Source organism: Varanus komodoensis, unplaced genomic scaffold (assembly GCF_004798865.1).
Source record: "Varanus komodoensis strain SLA01 unplaced genomic scaffold, ASM479886v1 scaffold5, whole genome shotgun sequence".
NCBI classification, from domain to species: domain Eukaryota; kingdom Metazoa; phylum Chordata; class Lepidosauria; order Squamata; family Varanidae; genus Varanus; species Varanus komodoensis.
In genome coordinates this window covers 53825-68539 of record NW_025336087.1, presented here as the reverse complement: position 1 = coordinate 68539, position 14715 = coordinate 53825, and the positions used below count along the sequence as shown (strand labels likewise).

The 14715-nt window shown below is 45.3% G+C and overlaps 2 protein-coding genes across 4 annotated transcripts in view; one reads left to right on the top strand and one right to left on the bottom strand.

Moving 5' to 3' along the window:
- The window catches only part of LOC123031499 (complement component C6-like), a 29165-nt gene extending 22509 nt beyond the window's left edge, over positions 1-6656 (top strand). Inside the window, exons 15-17 of the mRNA XM_044446534.1 lie at positions 861-951; positions 3161-3402; positions 6475-6656. Of these exons, the coding sequence (XP_044302469.1) occupies positions 861-951; positions 3161-3402; positions 6475-6656 (515 nt within the window). The remainder of the gene's footprint in view (positions 1-860; positions 952-3160; positions 3403-6474) is intronic.
- Positions 6657-10569: 3913 nt separating this feature from the next.
- C7 (complement C7) overlaps positions 10570-14715 on the bottom strand; it is a 37337-nt gene continuing 33191 nt past the window's right edge. For all 3 annotated transcript variants that reach the window (XM_044446611.1, XM_044446612.1, XM_044446610.1), the window contains one exon: positions 10570-12935. In XM_044446611.1, coding sequence (XP_044302546.1) covers positions 12703-12935 — 233 coding nt within the window. In that variant the 3' untranslated portion in view covers positions 10570-12702. The remainder of the gene's footprint in view (positions 12936-14715) is intronic.

The following is a 14715-nucleotide window of genomic DNA, read 5'->3' as shown; positions in this document are numbered from 1 at the left end:
TGGGTTCTAGTCCCCGCTCAGCCAAGGAGCCAACTGGGTGACTTTGGGCCAGTCACAGACTCTCAGCCCAACCTACCTCACAGGGCTGTTGTTGTGGGGATAAGATGGAGGAGGAGATGTAAGCTGCCTTGAGCCTTTTGTAGGAAAAAAGGCAGGATATAAAGCAAATAAATAAATAAATTCTTCCTGATGGTTAGGACCCTGAGGGTATGGAATGGGCTTCCATGGAAGGTCGTTGAGGCCCCATTGGTGAGGGTGTTCAAGGATAGGCTGGACGTGCACATGGTGGGCCTGTCGTGAGTGGAGCTGGCTGGAGCTGGGGGTCAGACTAGATGGCCCAGGAGGCCCCTTCTGATGCACTCTGTTTCTGTGTCTCTATGTTTCTATATGGGAAAGGAGGCATAGTCACACTGGAACCACTGGAACCAGAATCAGCCCCAGGGCCTATGGGCCTGCATCCCTTTACTAAGGAAAGCATGTATAACATGCCAGCCAGTAAATTCAGTGCCAACCACCAGCAAGGACTGAGCCCCAGGGTTTCAATGAACCCACCTTGCTACCTGCCTGGGATTGCAAACAAGTGTGTGTCCAGTGTCAGTTACACAATGCTGGTAGGTTTGCCCTCCACTCAATGGGCTACAAGTCATGAAATTCCGTTCAATTTGGGGAAAACAGAAAAAGCTTAATCTGCAAATAATTGTTTCATCCTAGAGTAGAGATTCTTTCAAGCATCCCTGAATTCTACTTAGCTTCTGGATAAGCAAAGAGAATAAAACTTAATGCACTTGCTTGTCAGCCCACCGTCAAGGCTGTTTTGTGAACTGCCACTGTGTAATTTGTACTAATCTGTCTAATTCCAGATGTGCAGGTTCAGTCCGGAGGCAATTGCAGGCTTGGGCAAAAAGAGGTGGCTTCGCAGTGCGTCTGTCTGTCCCCTGAGGAAGACTGCGAGTAAGTGAGAAGAATGGGTGGGAATTTTGTTCCAGCTTGGCTGCCACCCTCCTTTTTCTGGTGGGTTGCTCACCTTTATCATCTACCTGGTGGGCGTGTGCAATGTGGACCTCTCCATGCTGGGCATTTATCGTGCATATAATTCTTCACACTGTGCAGTGCGTGAGGAATTGGGCTGTGCCCCACTTATAGATCTCTGGGTGTTTGGGCTGTGGTCCTAATCAGATGCCTGTGAGCCCCTAAACTTGGAGACTTACCAGCCTCCTCTGCACAGCAGGAGTAGCAGCAGAGGCCCTCTTTGCCTCTTCATCCTCCCACCCCACATTTTCTGCTCCCTGGGCTTTTCTCCCAGCCAGCTGGAGCTTCTTAGTGCGGGGGTGAAGGAGGCTGCAGCAGCTGCAGGGTCCCTGGTGTTCTGGCTTTCCCAGTCTCTTCCCCTCCCTGCACCCTAAAATGCCTCCTTTTCCTCCTTTGTGAGGTTACTTTTCTGACTTTGGTGATCGGCCAGCCCGGCTCTTTCCTCACTGGCAGTAAAAAGGCAGAGAGAGGGTTGTGTGGTGCAGGATGGGGGAGTTCAGATTCCGCAGTGCAAGGCTGACTTCTCTGACCTCTGATCTAGAATTCCGAATTATTCCATGCCCCCTAGGATGCTGTCTAGGGGAGATAAAGCATGAAGAAGAAAAGAAAGCAAACAAAGCACCCAATAAACATGGGTGACAATTGCCCTCTGGGAAGGGTGGATCCCTTTAAATATTTTCCATTGCAGAAAAGCACATGGGGCAGGCTCCTGCACCACCGAGGGATGCCCATTGCTCTAGCACAGCACTTCTCGGGGACCCCTTTGATCCCTCACTGGTATGCACCCCTGTCCATCTGCTCTCCTGTGGCTGGGGAAACCCAGCCCAGCTGAACTCTCATCCCTGGCTGTTGGACATGGGGACAGAATCATGCACCTGCTGCCCCACTTTCCCCACACCTCCCGCTTGCCTTCTCTTCCCCCCACCCTGGTGGCTGGGCTGGGCGGACCCTCAGGTAGCAGTGGGCTACTGTGTGCAGCATTGATGGAACACCGGGCGAGAGCAAGGGAGAGAACTCAGGGGTAGTGGAGAGACATGCTGGCAGGGTTCAGACAACACGATAACCCAGACTTAATGAGTGTGAGCGGTCATTGAACTGTAGTGTGTCACTGAACCATGGGTTATCATGTTCCCTGAATGCAGCTGAGATAACAAACTATGTCTAACAAGTTCGTTGTTATGACCCAACAACAAACCATGGGTACTTTTCATGGGTTGTTTGTGGTTAACAAGTCATGGCTTGTTAGCACTGTTGGATTCACACAGCCCCATGTTTCAGCAAGAAACCATGATTCATTGGCAACCCACATTCAACCCGTACTGAACCTCTGTGTGGTGGTTATTGTGTTATCTGAACCCAGCTGCAGCAAGCAAGTGGCTTTCATGGAAGAAGAAAACAGAGAGCGTAAGTGCCCAATAACAAGTGGGGGTTGCCTGGATCCCTTCAAGCATAGATATGACCTGCTGTTTATGAAAATATGTATAGCCTTATGCTTAGGGCCAGCAAGTTATTACAAAGAGCTAATAGAAGAGGGATACCAAAATAATATAAAAATATTAAGAACAAACTGTGAATCATGCGAAAACAATTAAATAGCAAACCAGCAAAGACATTTAGCAGAAGAAAATTATGAATGCAAAAGAGCCAGGAGGAAAGCCCTCTCATATTCAAAAAGGCATTCTGAAGTGTTGGTACCACTACTGAAAAGGCTGTGCTCCAAATGATCCGTGTGTGAACACACACACACAAAACTGAAATGTCTTACAAACCATGTATGGGATTGTCTACTTGAGATAAGCCCCAGGAGGTCTTGTTTCCAGGTAAGAGCAATGGGCTGCAGCTGTAATAAACCTCTGGTGACAGATAACCAGTGAAAATGCCGGGTCCTCTTTATAGGGTGTCTATGCTGATGCTGAAGATCCCATCTGGACCAGGCATGAGGTCTGAGTATGGCGATCTGTACAGGCATCGTTGCATATCACGCACACACTGGTTGCTGAAAAGGACTGGAATGTCAAGTATTTTAAAAATCGTGCAAGAGTGAATGCCTGGGTGATGGAAAGGCACCTGGATAAGCAAGGAAACAGTGGGGCTGCATTGACTTCAAATCAAAACTTTTATCTCTTGATAGTCCTGGCATGGAAGACTTCTGTGTACTGGATGCAGCATCAAAACAAGCCCTTACAAAATCAAGCTGTCACTACTTGGCTGAAAGGTGCAGCGGTGAGGAACGCTTCCATTTCCTGTATTCTGGACCATGCCACAATAACACCAGCTTGAGCTGGGCCATTGAGAGGGCAAATCTTTCAACAACCAGCACCAAGAAGGAACCCTGCGGATACGATGTCTGTTATGACTGGGAAAGTTGTTCAGGTAGGTCTCCTGTGTATTGAAATCTTTGATCTGGAAAGGTGAATATTTTTCAAAGTTTAATGTATGCACAAAAACAGAATTTTGTATTTAGAAAGACACCTAATTTCAACTAATGCTATTAAGATATGAATCAATATAAAATAGGTATTGTTGCTGTTGTTACAAATAAATCAACAAAAGAGAGGTAGTAATAGCAATTTCTGGAGAAATGAAATCTATTTGTAGAATAAGGGAACAATAATTTTCAAGGTTCAATTCCAGTTGCATTAATCTTTGTGAATACTGGTGAATTTTATTTTACTTGGATGGCATTAGGATTTTTTTTTCCTTAGCTGGCTCTACATTTATTTATTTATTGCTTACATATTTATCCTGCCTTTTTCCTGCAAGGAACCCAAGGTGACTTACATCAAGCTCCTCTTTCTCTTTATTTAATCATAAAATCATTTAGTTGAAAGCTGCCAGAGGGTGTTTAGGTCCAACCCCTGCTCAGCGCAGGACATCCAGTTAAACCATCCTTCTCAGATGACTGTCCAGTCACATCTTGAATGCCCCTAGCATGGGAGGGCCCGAAACCTCCCTAGATGATTTGTTCCAATGTTGTACTGCTCCAGCAAACAGGATTTTTTCCCTGATACCTAGCTGGAATCTGGCTTTCTGTAACTCGAGCCTGTTATTCCAAGTCCTGCACTTTGGGATAATTGAGAAGAGACCCTTTGAAAGTCTTTCAAGTGTACTTAAAGAGTGCAATCACCTCTCCCCTCAGTCTTCTCTTCTTGAGGCTAAACATGTCCAGTTCTTTCAATCTCTCCTCACAAGGCTTTGTTCCAGTCGCTGGGTCATCCGTGTTGCCCTCCTCTGAGCTCTTCCCAGCTTGTCTGCACCTTTCTTAAACTGTGGTGCCCAGAACTGGACACAGCACTCCAGATGAGGCCTAATCAGTGCTAAGCAGAGAGAACTAGTACTTCATGTGATTTGGAAAGGATACTTCTATTAATGCAGCTTAAAATAACATGTGCCTTCTTTGCAGCCACATCACATTTATACTCACCAGAGCAGTAGGTTAGGTTAGGAATCAGTGCTACCTTAGCTTCTGGATGATGAAGATGCGTGTACATAATATCCAACGAAAAAGCCCTACATGAGATCCAGATTTATTTAGCTTTGGTTGAGGAGAAGGCTTTTGGGTGGTTCAGTCTCTAAAAAAATGAAACTCGGCATCGGTGCTTGTTATGCTATGTGTTGCTCACTGCATCACAGGGTGATACAAATTGGGGGTTTTCTCATATATGGCCTTGGCTGAGAACACAGGAATAAACTTTCTGCCAGGAAAAGGCAGCTTGTCTGGTTCCGTTCCACAGTTCCCTCTGTTTTAGCCAAAAGTGTGAGAGAACTGGTGTTAGATGTTTTCATACCTGAAGGAAACAGTCCAGTGTGCTCTCTCACTCCCTTGCTCGCTCTCTCTCGCACATGCACACACCTTTCTTTTCAATCAAGCTGCATGAAAACTGGAGAACCGGTGTACAAAACAGCACAAAGCACTGGTGCAGTGGAGAGTATTGTCCTATTGCCAGTGTTGGGGCAAAGATCATCTGCCAGTCCAGGCAAGTCCACTCTTGTCCAGTCTAGTCAACTTTTATTTATGGCGTGGCAAGAGGAAGGAGCCATGTATACATGGTGTGGTGAGAGGGAGCCCCCCAGGTTCTGCTCCAGGTTTCTGAGGGCTCCTGGGCAAGGCACTGCCTCCCTCCTCCTCCTCACTGTTGTCACCAGCTGCTACTGCTCCTCCCCATCACCGCTGGTCACTTGCTTGATGGACGGAGAGCCAGTGACCTGGACGCCTGTGCCATCTCCTGCACTTCCTTCTCACCACGACCATCCTCTGGGCCAGGGCCGGAGGAGCATGATGAGGCAGGTTGCAAGGGTGACAAAGGGCCCTGCTGGGTGTGGGCCCATGGCAGATGCCCAGCTGCACTGACCCTTGGTGCTGCCTCTGTCTTCTCCTCAGGCGTGATGATGTCTTGGTCCACCCCTGAGTCGGAGTGTTCCAGGGAAGGCTGCTCGAGGTGGGAGATTCTGTCTCAGTATTGTCATTGTGCCGTTTCACGGAGGGAAGCAGCTTCTAGGTTTCATGGTGGTTGTTTGGGTGTGGGGGAGTATATTGCTACAGAATAGTGTTTGAAAATACTGGTAGGGTGGTGGCAATTAAGTGATTAACAGCAACTAAAATAGTCATCACTTAGAACCAGAAGAAATGTGCTGCATTTACACCAGGGCTAGCACCAGACTCTTGTGTCTCTGGGCCACCAACATTCCCCCACACTTTTCTCTCTGCTTCACCCCTGATCCATCCGGCCCCTTTACTAGCTTTCCCCCTCCAGTAACTCTGAACACAGGAACAACAGCAAGCGCAGTGGACAGTAGTTCTTGAGACATCAACCCAAAAAACTACCTCAACCATCTGCTTCCAGAATAGGATGTCTCAGCAGAGCTTCCTTCCATGGCCTCCATTGACTTGTGTTGTTTCAGAAATGGTAGCTTCTGGTTGTGCTAACTTTTGATCATTCCTATTAGTGCAGTGGTGTCCTTGGATACTTCCCCCTGAAATTTACAGTTGAAAAGGATCTTGGAGGTCCCCCAGTCCAGCCCTTGGTCCAGTATAAGAAGCATGTGAACACAGCATCCTGGATAGACTGTCCATTCAACCTCTCCTTAAATGGCCCCAGTGAAAGAGAGTTCACCCTATTTTCAGTAAGATCATTCTGCTGTTGAACAGCCCTTACTATATGAGCCTGCTTAGCTGAAACCTGCTTCCTTGCAATTTCCTGTTCTAGTCCTGGCCTCTGAGCAATAGAGAATATGTCTCCTCCATCTACTGCTGGGCCACTCTTCAGATAGTTGAAGACCACTATCATGTCTCCCCTTAATCTTCTCTTCTCCAGGCTAAACCTTCCCAGATATTTCAACTTTTCCTTCTATGACTTGGTTTCAAGAACCCTAACCCACCGATCTTGCTATTGGAAGCCAAAACCAATCATTCTCAAATGATTCCAAATCTTTTTCTATTCACAGAAACAGAATCACGGTGTACCTGTTTGCTGCCATACCAGTGCCCAAAAGATGAGGGTCAGTCCTACTGCATTCAGATGAGATCTGGGAGACGAAAGAGGACATCTACCCTTTGTGCACTGGGGGCAATGAAATGTGCCAGAATGGCAGTTGAGCTCTTACATCCTGGGAAATGTTTGCCTTAAGTGTGGTGACAAATCCATCTATCCCGATGGAATGAAATTCAGACAGTCACATTCCAAATATCATTAAGTGTTAATATTTTATTTTCAGTTTCATTGAGATGAAGAAATCAGGACCAGGGCCGTCTTAATGCATGGGCATGATGGGCACTCACCTGTGGGCCCCATACAGATTAGTCTATGTTAACCCTTGGAAAATTGGAAAACTTCCAAAATTAACGGTAGTTGTAGTTGTCATAGGGGCCCCTGTACACACTGCTTTGCCCAGGGCCCATAATGCTGTTAAGACGGCCCTGATCAGGACCTCCATGTTGAGTCAAGTATTTCCCATGTACATTTACTGGCAACTAGGGAGAGGCGCTTTTTGATTTGTGGCACCCCATTTTTGGAATTTTAGCCCCACCGTTGCTGCAGTATGACAAGCACCAAACTCTGATGCATGTGGCCTGATGTATATATTCACTGGTTAATATAATGATGTATTTACCGGTGAACACTAGCTGTTTCTTCCTGTTCTAAAGTTCTAAAGGTTTTTAACTTGTTCCTAACTTTCCTGAGTGGTGAGATACTGAAATGACAGCGCAACCAGGCAGTGCTTGCTTTGGGCGAGAGCACACTTGACATTTCAGAGGTCTTTCTAATGCTAGCTGTATTTCCAAGTTTACACACAATTCTTAAGTGGACAGAAACTGGCATTGTGATGAGGTCACAGATCTACCGCTGCAAACAACTCCCCATCAAAAGGTCCAGTCCCAAGGCACTTTTCTTTGAGCTGGCTCAGAACACTTTATAACTCAGTTTATATAATACAGTGAGAAATCATGGTTTAATTTACCCAAGAGTTGCTTGGATTATGTGCCACTATACAATGTGCAATAATAGTGGTGCGTGTTGTGTTGTGCTGTGTTTTGTTTTGTTTTTAAAAGGAACCAGAGTTCTGACAGCTAACAAATCACCACTTCCCTTTGAAAGAGAGTGACTCATCCTTTCCATGTTCCTGAACATTTAGAGTCTCGGGAATAAGCAGAAAAGTGAGGGTACCCTGGACTTGGGGAAGCCACCTCACTGCCAAGAAGAAAAACTTGCCCCAAGGCCAGTATAAGTTGCCACTGCTTCCCTTTTTTAGTGCTACCCAATTGACAACTAAGCAGCTGACCCCAACAACTGTGTAAAGATTAGCTTTTCCGCATCCTCATCTTGTCAATTACCATACATGTATGCTTTGATACTCCCTTTGACAGGCGAAACTGATGAGACAATTGATCAGACAAGGCTAATGGTGATATTATCAGGAACAGGAAAACTACCCTGGGGCAGATCTAGCTAGTTCCCACAAAGTTGTGCCATTCCTCTCTGGGGAAGTACTACATCGGAAAGACACCAGTCTAATAGGGTGGCCACTTATGAATCACTCAAAAAGAAGGCACAGGAAGACAGATTTACATAAAACTTGTATTTTCATTTGATTTTTTTATTTTAATTTCACCAGGATGAGACAAAATCTAAATAAAATAAAAGCAAAAAAATCTGTGTGTGTGTAAGTATTCATTTAAGAGCAGAAATTTAAATATATCTTTTATTTATAAGCTTCAAAAAAAGCTTCTTGAAAGGCAGAGCAAATATCCCTATATTTGGGGATAAGCGTCAAGAAAAGGCAGAGCAAATATCCCTATATTTGAGAGTGATGTCTGTATGTCATCTGCTCAAATATTGAAAACATCACTGAGGTTTTGAGCCATGGCAATAGCAGGTGTGACCTTTTATATTTTCAGGGTAGCAGTATCAGTCTTTGAGATGTCAGAAAGCACAGAATGTTCATCTGCATTAATCATTTCCAAGAAATAGGTAGATCATTTTAGGAAAATGTATATCAAGAATATTGATGAGAAAATGAAGCTATACATTCATAGCTTCCAAAACCTATTTTCCAAACATATGATTAAAGGAAGTATTAGTGGTATAACACCTGCATCAGTTAGCTGACTTGGCCACCTCTCATCAAAGATATTGTGACACTGAATAAACACAGTACACAAGTATTTGTTGAATACGATGTAACCTGAGGTCCACTGAAACATCACATATGAACACTAAAGTGACATTCCACTGCTTGGACTGAATCACACATTTCAATTCTCTATTTCATTCCTATATTAGATCCAATGAATCATATTTATTTACCAGTAGTAAAAATTTATAAACATGGAGTATGGGTCACTATAGCCAATCAATCTCAATAAATGTTTCCAGTAGCTGCCAATGCTGCAGCACCACATTTGCTACTAAGCATGCACATATATACTTTTAAAATAATTATTTTAATTTAAATATACATGTTTGCCATCATGGGGAAGACCATAACCGGGCGCTTCAAGTGCTTTGCTCTGTCCGATTTCAGCTGCTGATGAGCAAATTCAAGGCCCCTCCATCTTTGGGTTCTTTATTTGTAATGGACGGGACTCCACTTCAAACGGAGCAATGCCTTCCATAAAAGGGGACAGATGGCAGCCCCAACCCTCGGTCTCTCTATTCAGTGTGTTCACTGGCAAGCTTCTCTTGCTATAAACCATCAACTTCTTGAAACACATCCAATAATTCACAGGTTAGAAGGAACATTCAAAGGGAAACTTCTCCTTGATTAATTCCCTGGAAAGCCAGATTTGCTGTTTACCCTTGTGTAACAGGCAGACATTCGTTATGCAGCAAAGCTTTCTACCTACCCAAAATGTTCTGTCTAGTGAAACCCCGTGATGCTTCCTGCAGTATTAGTTCTGCACCAAAGATATTTTTCTTCGCTCACCAAAGTGCAAGGCAAGTACTTTGCATTTATCTTTTGGCCCCTTTCTCCAGCATCGGGAATTTCCCCAGTGGCTGCCTTGATCAACAGCCCTTCCAAAGTGAAGGAAAATTGGCAAACACATTTATCAAAGTGAAGTCAAGATTTGAGTTATGTGGGGAAAAACTGCGAGCGAAAGACTCTGACTGGTGTTGGCTTTGCTTGACCGAAAATCCTATGGTTTTTCTTCCAGGTAGAAGGGCAATGGGCTTTGAAGCCAGAATACATTTTGCTGATGCAAAGACAATCTACCCTTTGCATCAGCTAATCTTGTGGCTTCTGTGCATGACTCTTGTTCCCAGAGATCTATGGCCCCACATGGCACAATTTCCTAGGTGCTTCATAACTGCAGCTTCCCTTTTTCAAATAGTACTCCTTCAGGGTTAGGGTTATTTATGGCCAGTAATGGAGGGAACAAAGGACTAGTTACATTCCCAAACACGAGGTAGTTGTGCGCAGTTCTGTGTTGGGACCAGTCTGAGGCATCCACATCAAAGACCATGCATCTCCAAAGGAGGAAAACACATTGCAGGCTGTTTGCATGGGCAAAATTAGGATTGAGCAGCATGTCAGTAGCTTCCCCTAACACTAACACACACACACGCACAGGCAAATTCAGGAATTATTTGAAAGAAGAGAGCTTGCCTAGAGTTAGCTCTGTATCAGGGTGAGGAAGCTTTCTCACTTGAAGGCTGCATGCCAGGGGTGGCAAGGCAAAGCCTCCACACACTTGAACTAAGCACCCAAGATGCCACCATAGATGTGTAAGGCTTTAAAAAGATCTATTGAGTCCACCTGGGGCTGCAAAGCCCTCATTGCAGTACTGATGGGGATACTGCACACAGGAAGGACTAAGCTTTCATTCTCCAGCTGCAATCATCCCTCCAAAAAAACAAATCCCCCCCTCACAAGTTGCAATCATGCTTGGAGAACAGCCTCCCATTGGTTTCAGTGGAAGACTTTTTTGACATCTGTTGCGGGAAGGGCTGGACTAATGTTCAACTAACAATATCAGGTTTGGAGTTTGAAAGGCATATCACAGTGAACGGTACTCAAAACAAGACTATTTAGGAACAGGAATTGTATTGCTGATTTTTATTTTTTAAAAGAACATTATTTATTGATATGAAATACATATTGTCATCTTGGAGTGTCAGGATTGCTGAAAATGTCTAGCATGATACAGTCCTCTCTTTTGTTTGATAAGTTGATGGGAGATAAATGGTTTACTGCACGCCTATGCAGCTAATGACCCACCAAGCAAAATGCAGCTCACTGAATATGCACAGAGGCCTGCTAGTTCCAAGCAGGGAGCAAACACGGGGCATTTTCTAACTCCTTGCATGTGTTTGGCTTGGCAGGTCAGCAAGTGGCCTAGGCCTCACTTATTCCATTCATAATCCCTTCCCTTTGCCCTCCCATCCCCTCTCGGCCCATTATAGTCCTATACAGAGGTCACCCTTCCACTCTCCACTGCACCATTGGCAGACATTATCCTCACATTGGTTGTTATTCTTTGGAATGTGCACACACTAGCCAAAGGGACTCCCATTCATTTCACCAGGAGAGACCGAAACACATTCCTACTTCCCTCTCTGAAATCAAAATGGCAGCTCGGGTTAGGCCATGCCTTTGGGGGGGGGGGGAGTTTAAAAGTAGACACAACGCTGGCAACAGGCCTGCTTATGCCTTCTTGATTGCAGAGAAGACTAAAGATACACAGTGTCGTCTGGAGCTTTGTCAGTTATACATCCTGATGTGAAGAGAGAGTTCAAATCACGTCACATGCTGAGACCTCCAGCTAAGTCTCCGATGAGACTTGATGAGGCCATGATGAGAACTTCAGAACAACCCTGCTGGATCAGATGAAAGGCCCGTCGCATCCAGCATTGCGTTCCTACAGTGGCCAACCGGATGTCCCAACAGGAACCCAGGAACAGGACATGAGCCCAGTGGCCCCCAGCAAGTGGAATACAGGGGCATGCCATGTAGAAGGGCCACATCATTGCCTACAGCCAGTCCAGCCTGGTGAGTTAAAGGGCTTAAAGGGGCAGCCCTGGCAGACCCTGATCTCGTCTGGTGCCAGGGGAAGAAGCTCCTTCTTCTGCACAAGCATCAGAGGTGTGGGAGACCAACCTCCTTTGCATCCAGGTACCTGAGTGGCCACATGCTGTCACACTCTACCAGAGTTGTCTTCAACTTCTGCAGACCACCTTCAGCCCCTACAGCATGAGCACCACTTGTCCTGGGTCTTACAATCATCTGCACCACGGGGCCCTCCTATTCAAGCTAGAGATGTTCACCTGCCTGTCAACTCTCTCCCTTTCTCTTTGCCTCCCTTGTCTTCCCCCATCCTCACCGTTTCTCTTTGCTTTTCTCTGTCTCTCTCTGTTCCTTCTTTTAGAAGACAGCAACTCTTTAAAAAATAAGACAAGCAGATAGCTGTGGCATCACTGTTATGATCCACCTTAGGTTATTGGACTTTATCCAAGATTTAAAGACCAAATGCTCTTATGTGCTCGAGAAGCAGAATTCAATATAAACCCAGGAAATAGAAGGGGGATTCTGACTTTCAATGGGTGAGATGAGCAAGTGCAAAGAGCATGTGACTAACATCCTACCAGAGAGGCTGGCAATTCCTCTGTGTGTGTGTGTGCGCGCGCGCGTGCACGCGCGTGTGTGTGGTGGGGGTGCTTATCCATTGCAGTACTTATTCCCAGCTGTATATGTGCCATCCATGGTACTCCATAATGGTGAGCTTACTAAAAGGTTACAGTTCAGCACCATGGATAGGTCTAATACAGCTCAGAATAAATGCTGCCTGTAGATAAGAACATAGGTGTCACAATCCCTGATATGTTGCTAACATTCCCAAATGTACTCCTTTACTTTCTTCCGTAGAAATGAAAGTTTGCCATTCTTTTTCCTTGGGAAAACATGCAGTGCCAACACTTGGGATCACAGTTGCAATATGGATGTAATCTATCCTGCATCTAATATGGAGTATCCTTCCCCTCTTTGACATGTCTGGGGAGAGGGGAATGCACCCTCCTAGGGAAATATACCCTGAGAGGCTGCGTTCCCCACGCCCCAGATACATATCCAAAGGGTCCTTTGATATACAAGACTTCTCTCTCCATATCACATCTAGAGTGATGCTCATCTCAGTTTGCTGGTTTTGATCATTCCTGTGTCCCCGTTCTCTGGTCTTCTTCATTGCACCACATGTTGTAAAACCTGCCCTCCTACAGGTGTATCCAGGGGACTTTGTCCGCCACAGGGACGTATGCTAACAACAGTGAAGCTCAATCCCTGGCACTTGAGAATGGCTGCCTCACATTCCGTCATAGTCTGGTGGCCAGAGCTGCCTTCCACATCAACACAAATGCTTATGCCTGCACTGCTGCACCCTCCAGGTTCTCCGCATGTGCACCGGTTGGTTTGACCTAAAGGACAGCCAGAAATGCGCACGTTAGTCCACTGAAAAGGGAAATTAGACCAGGAGTTAATTGAACAACCTGAACAAACTAGCAAGTGCAGAAAGACCAACTCTTGCATATTGCCCAGAAAGTTTCAGCCACTGGACAGTAAAGAAAGTAAATGAAAGAACGACCGAATGAGCAAACAAGTGAGCAACCAGATGGACGGGTGAACAAAGGGCCTTTAAAGAGGCATGTTTAAAGGCTGGAGGGCTGGGCACACGCAGCAATTGGCCATTGTATCCATTCGGGACAGTACAATTGGCTATAAGTTTACACCGCAGTTGAAGAAACTCTTTCAGTCCAAGAACAACAGTCAGTTTCAGTTTTCTGTTCAGTGGAAAGCAGAGGAGGCAGATTCTAGTAGTTGATGAAACCAAAACCATATGAGGTGGAAAGACAAGTTTTTCTTAAAGTGCTTCTTCCGGATAAGTGAACAAAGCCTCATAAAAGTCATTTCAACCTTTAGAATGGAAAAACTGTCCAAAACCCAAGACACCAGCAAAAGATAAGTGGTCACGTGCCAGGGGAAGGGGGAAGGGGCATGGCCATCTGGGAAATGAACCCTGGAGACCCAAACAGACCAAATTTGTCCTGCAGACCTGAAGTTCAACACCTGTGGTGTTAACTATACAAGAAGGTGACTTAGAAAGATTGCAACACTTAAACAGTGCACCAGTAGAACAAATTGAGTTAGGAGAGTCTCTTTCCTGCAAGGTTCTTCTGAAACGACAGAAGCATAAATATAGAAGGGACTCAACTCTTTATGGCCCATCAGAGCACCCATAATATGGTGCAGGACATCACTGAGAAATACTGAGCAAAGCTGCAAAGGCATTCTACAGTTCATGAAGGTGCAAAGGTATTCCATCCTCGCAATAGCAGAAATAGTAATGTCTTTGTAGCCACACCTTGGCCAGAGAGAAATCCCCTGCCATGAGGTAGGGCTACTAGTAGACCACTAGTCTACACAAGCCAGACTACATCGTTGCAAAAGCAGTGTTGCAGTGATAAATTTCAAAGCATGGTAAATTTCAAGCATGTGTCAGCATGGAAGTCCCGTAGTTATGTCCCCACAGAAAGTAAAAAAAATCCAGGCAGTGGGAGGAGGGGGGGGGAGTGTGGGAACATGTATGCATGGCTGTATCTTTCAGGTGTTTAAATTCTCAGTGTCAGGGAGAAGTATTTTATCTCAAACAGGGGAAAAGGAAAGGGAAGGGGAAGGGGAAGGAAAGGTTCTAGCAGGTGGAAGAACAAATATTCTGTAAAGCTGATAGGTCTTAATTGTGCATTCCACATAAAGCCATCCCAAATACTTTGCGGTACAACAGGGTTAGCTCTCAATTAGTCATTTCTCCCCAGCTGCTGTGAGATTGCAGCTAAGCTCAGAGGAAACCAGGAAGCCCAAAGAGGAAGGTGGCACATGATTTCATTGCCCCTGGGGCAAAACTGGCTAGCACTTTGCTCCTGTAAGTCCTGGCTTCACTACACCACTGGCTAAAAGCAGAATACAAAGGTTGTTCTATTTCCCTGTAGAGTTAATATGACATGAATAAGAGAGCTGAATCATACTGTTTGACACTGTTTTTTTCTGGGAAAGGAATTTCTCTATTCCTAAAGAACAGCTTAAGAGTTTTAAAGTGAGTTAACAGACATCATTGGTTAGCCCTGAGAGCAATGCTGGTCCTTTCCCCTCCTGGTTTTCAAGACATGTTCTGAAGAACCACTGGCAATATTGCTGGTGCAT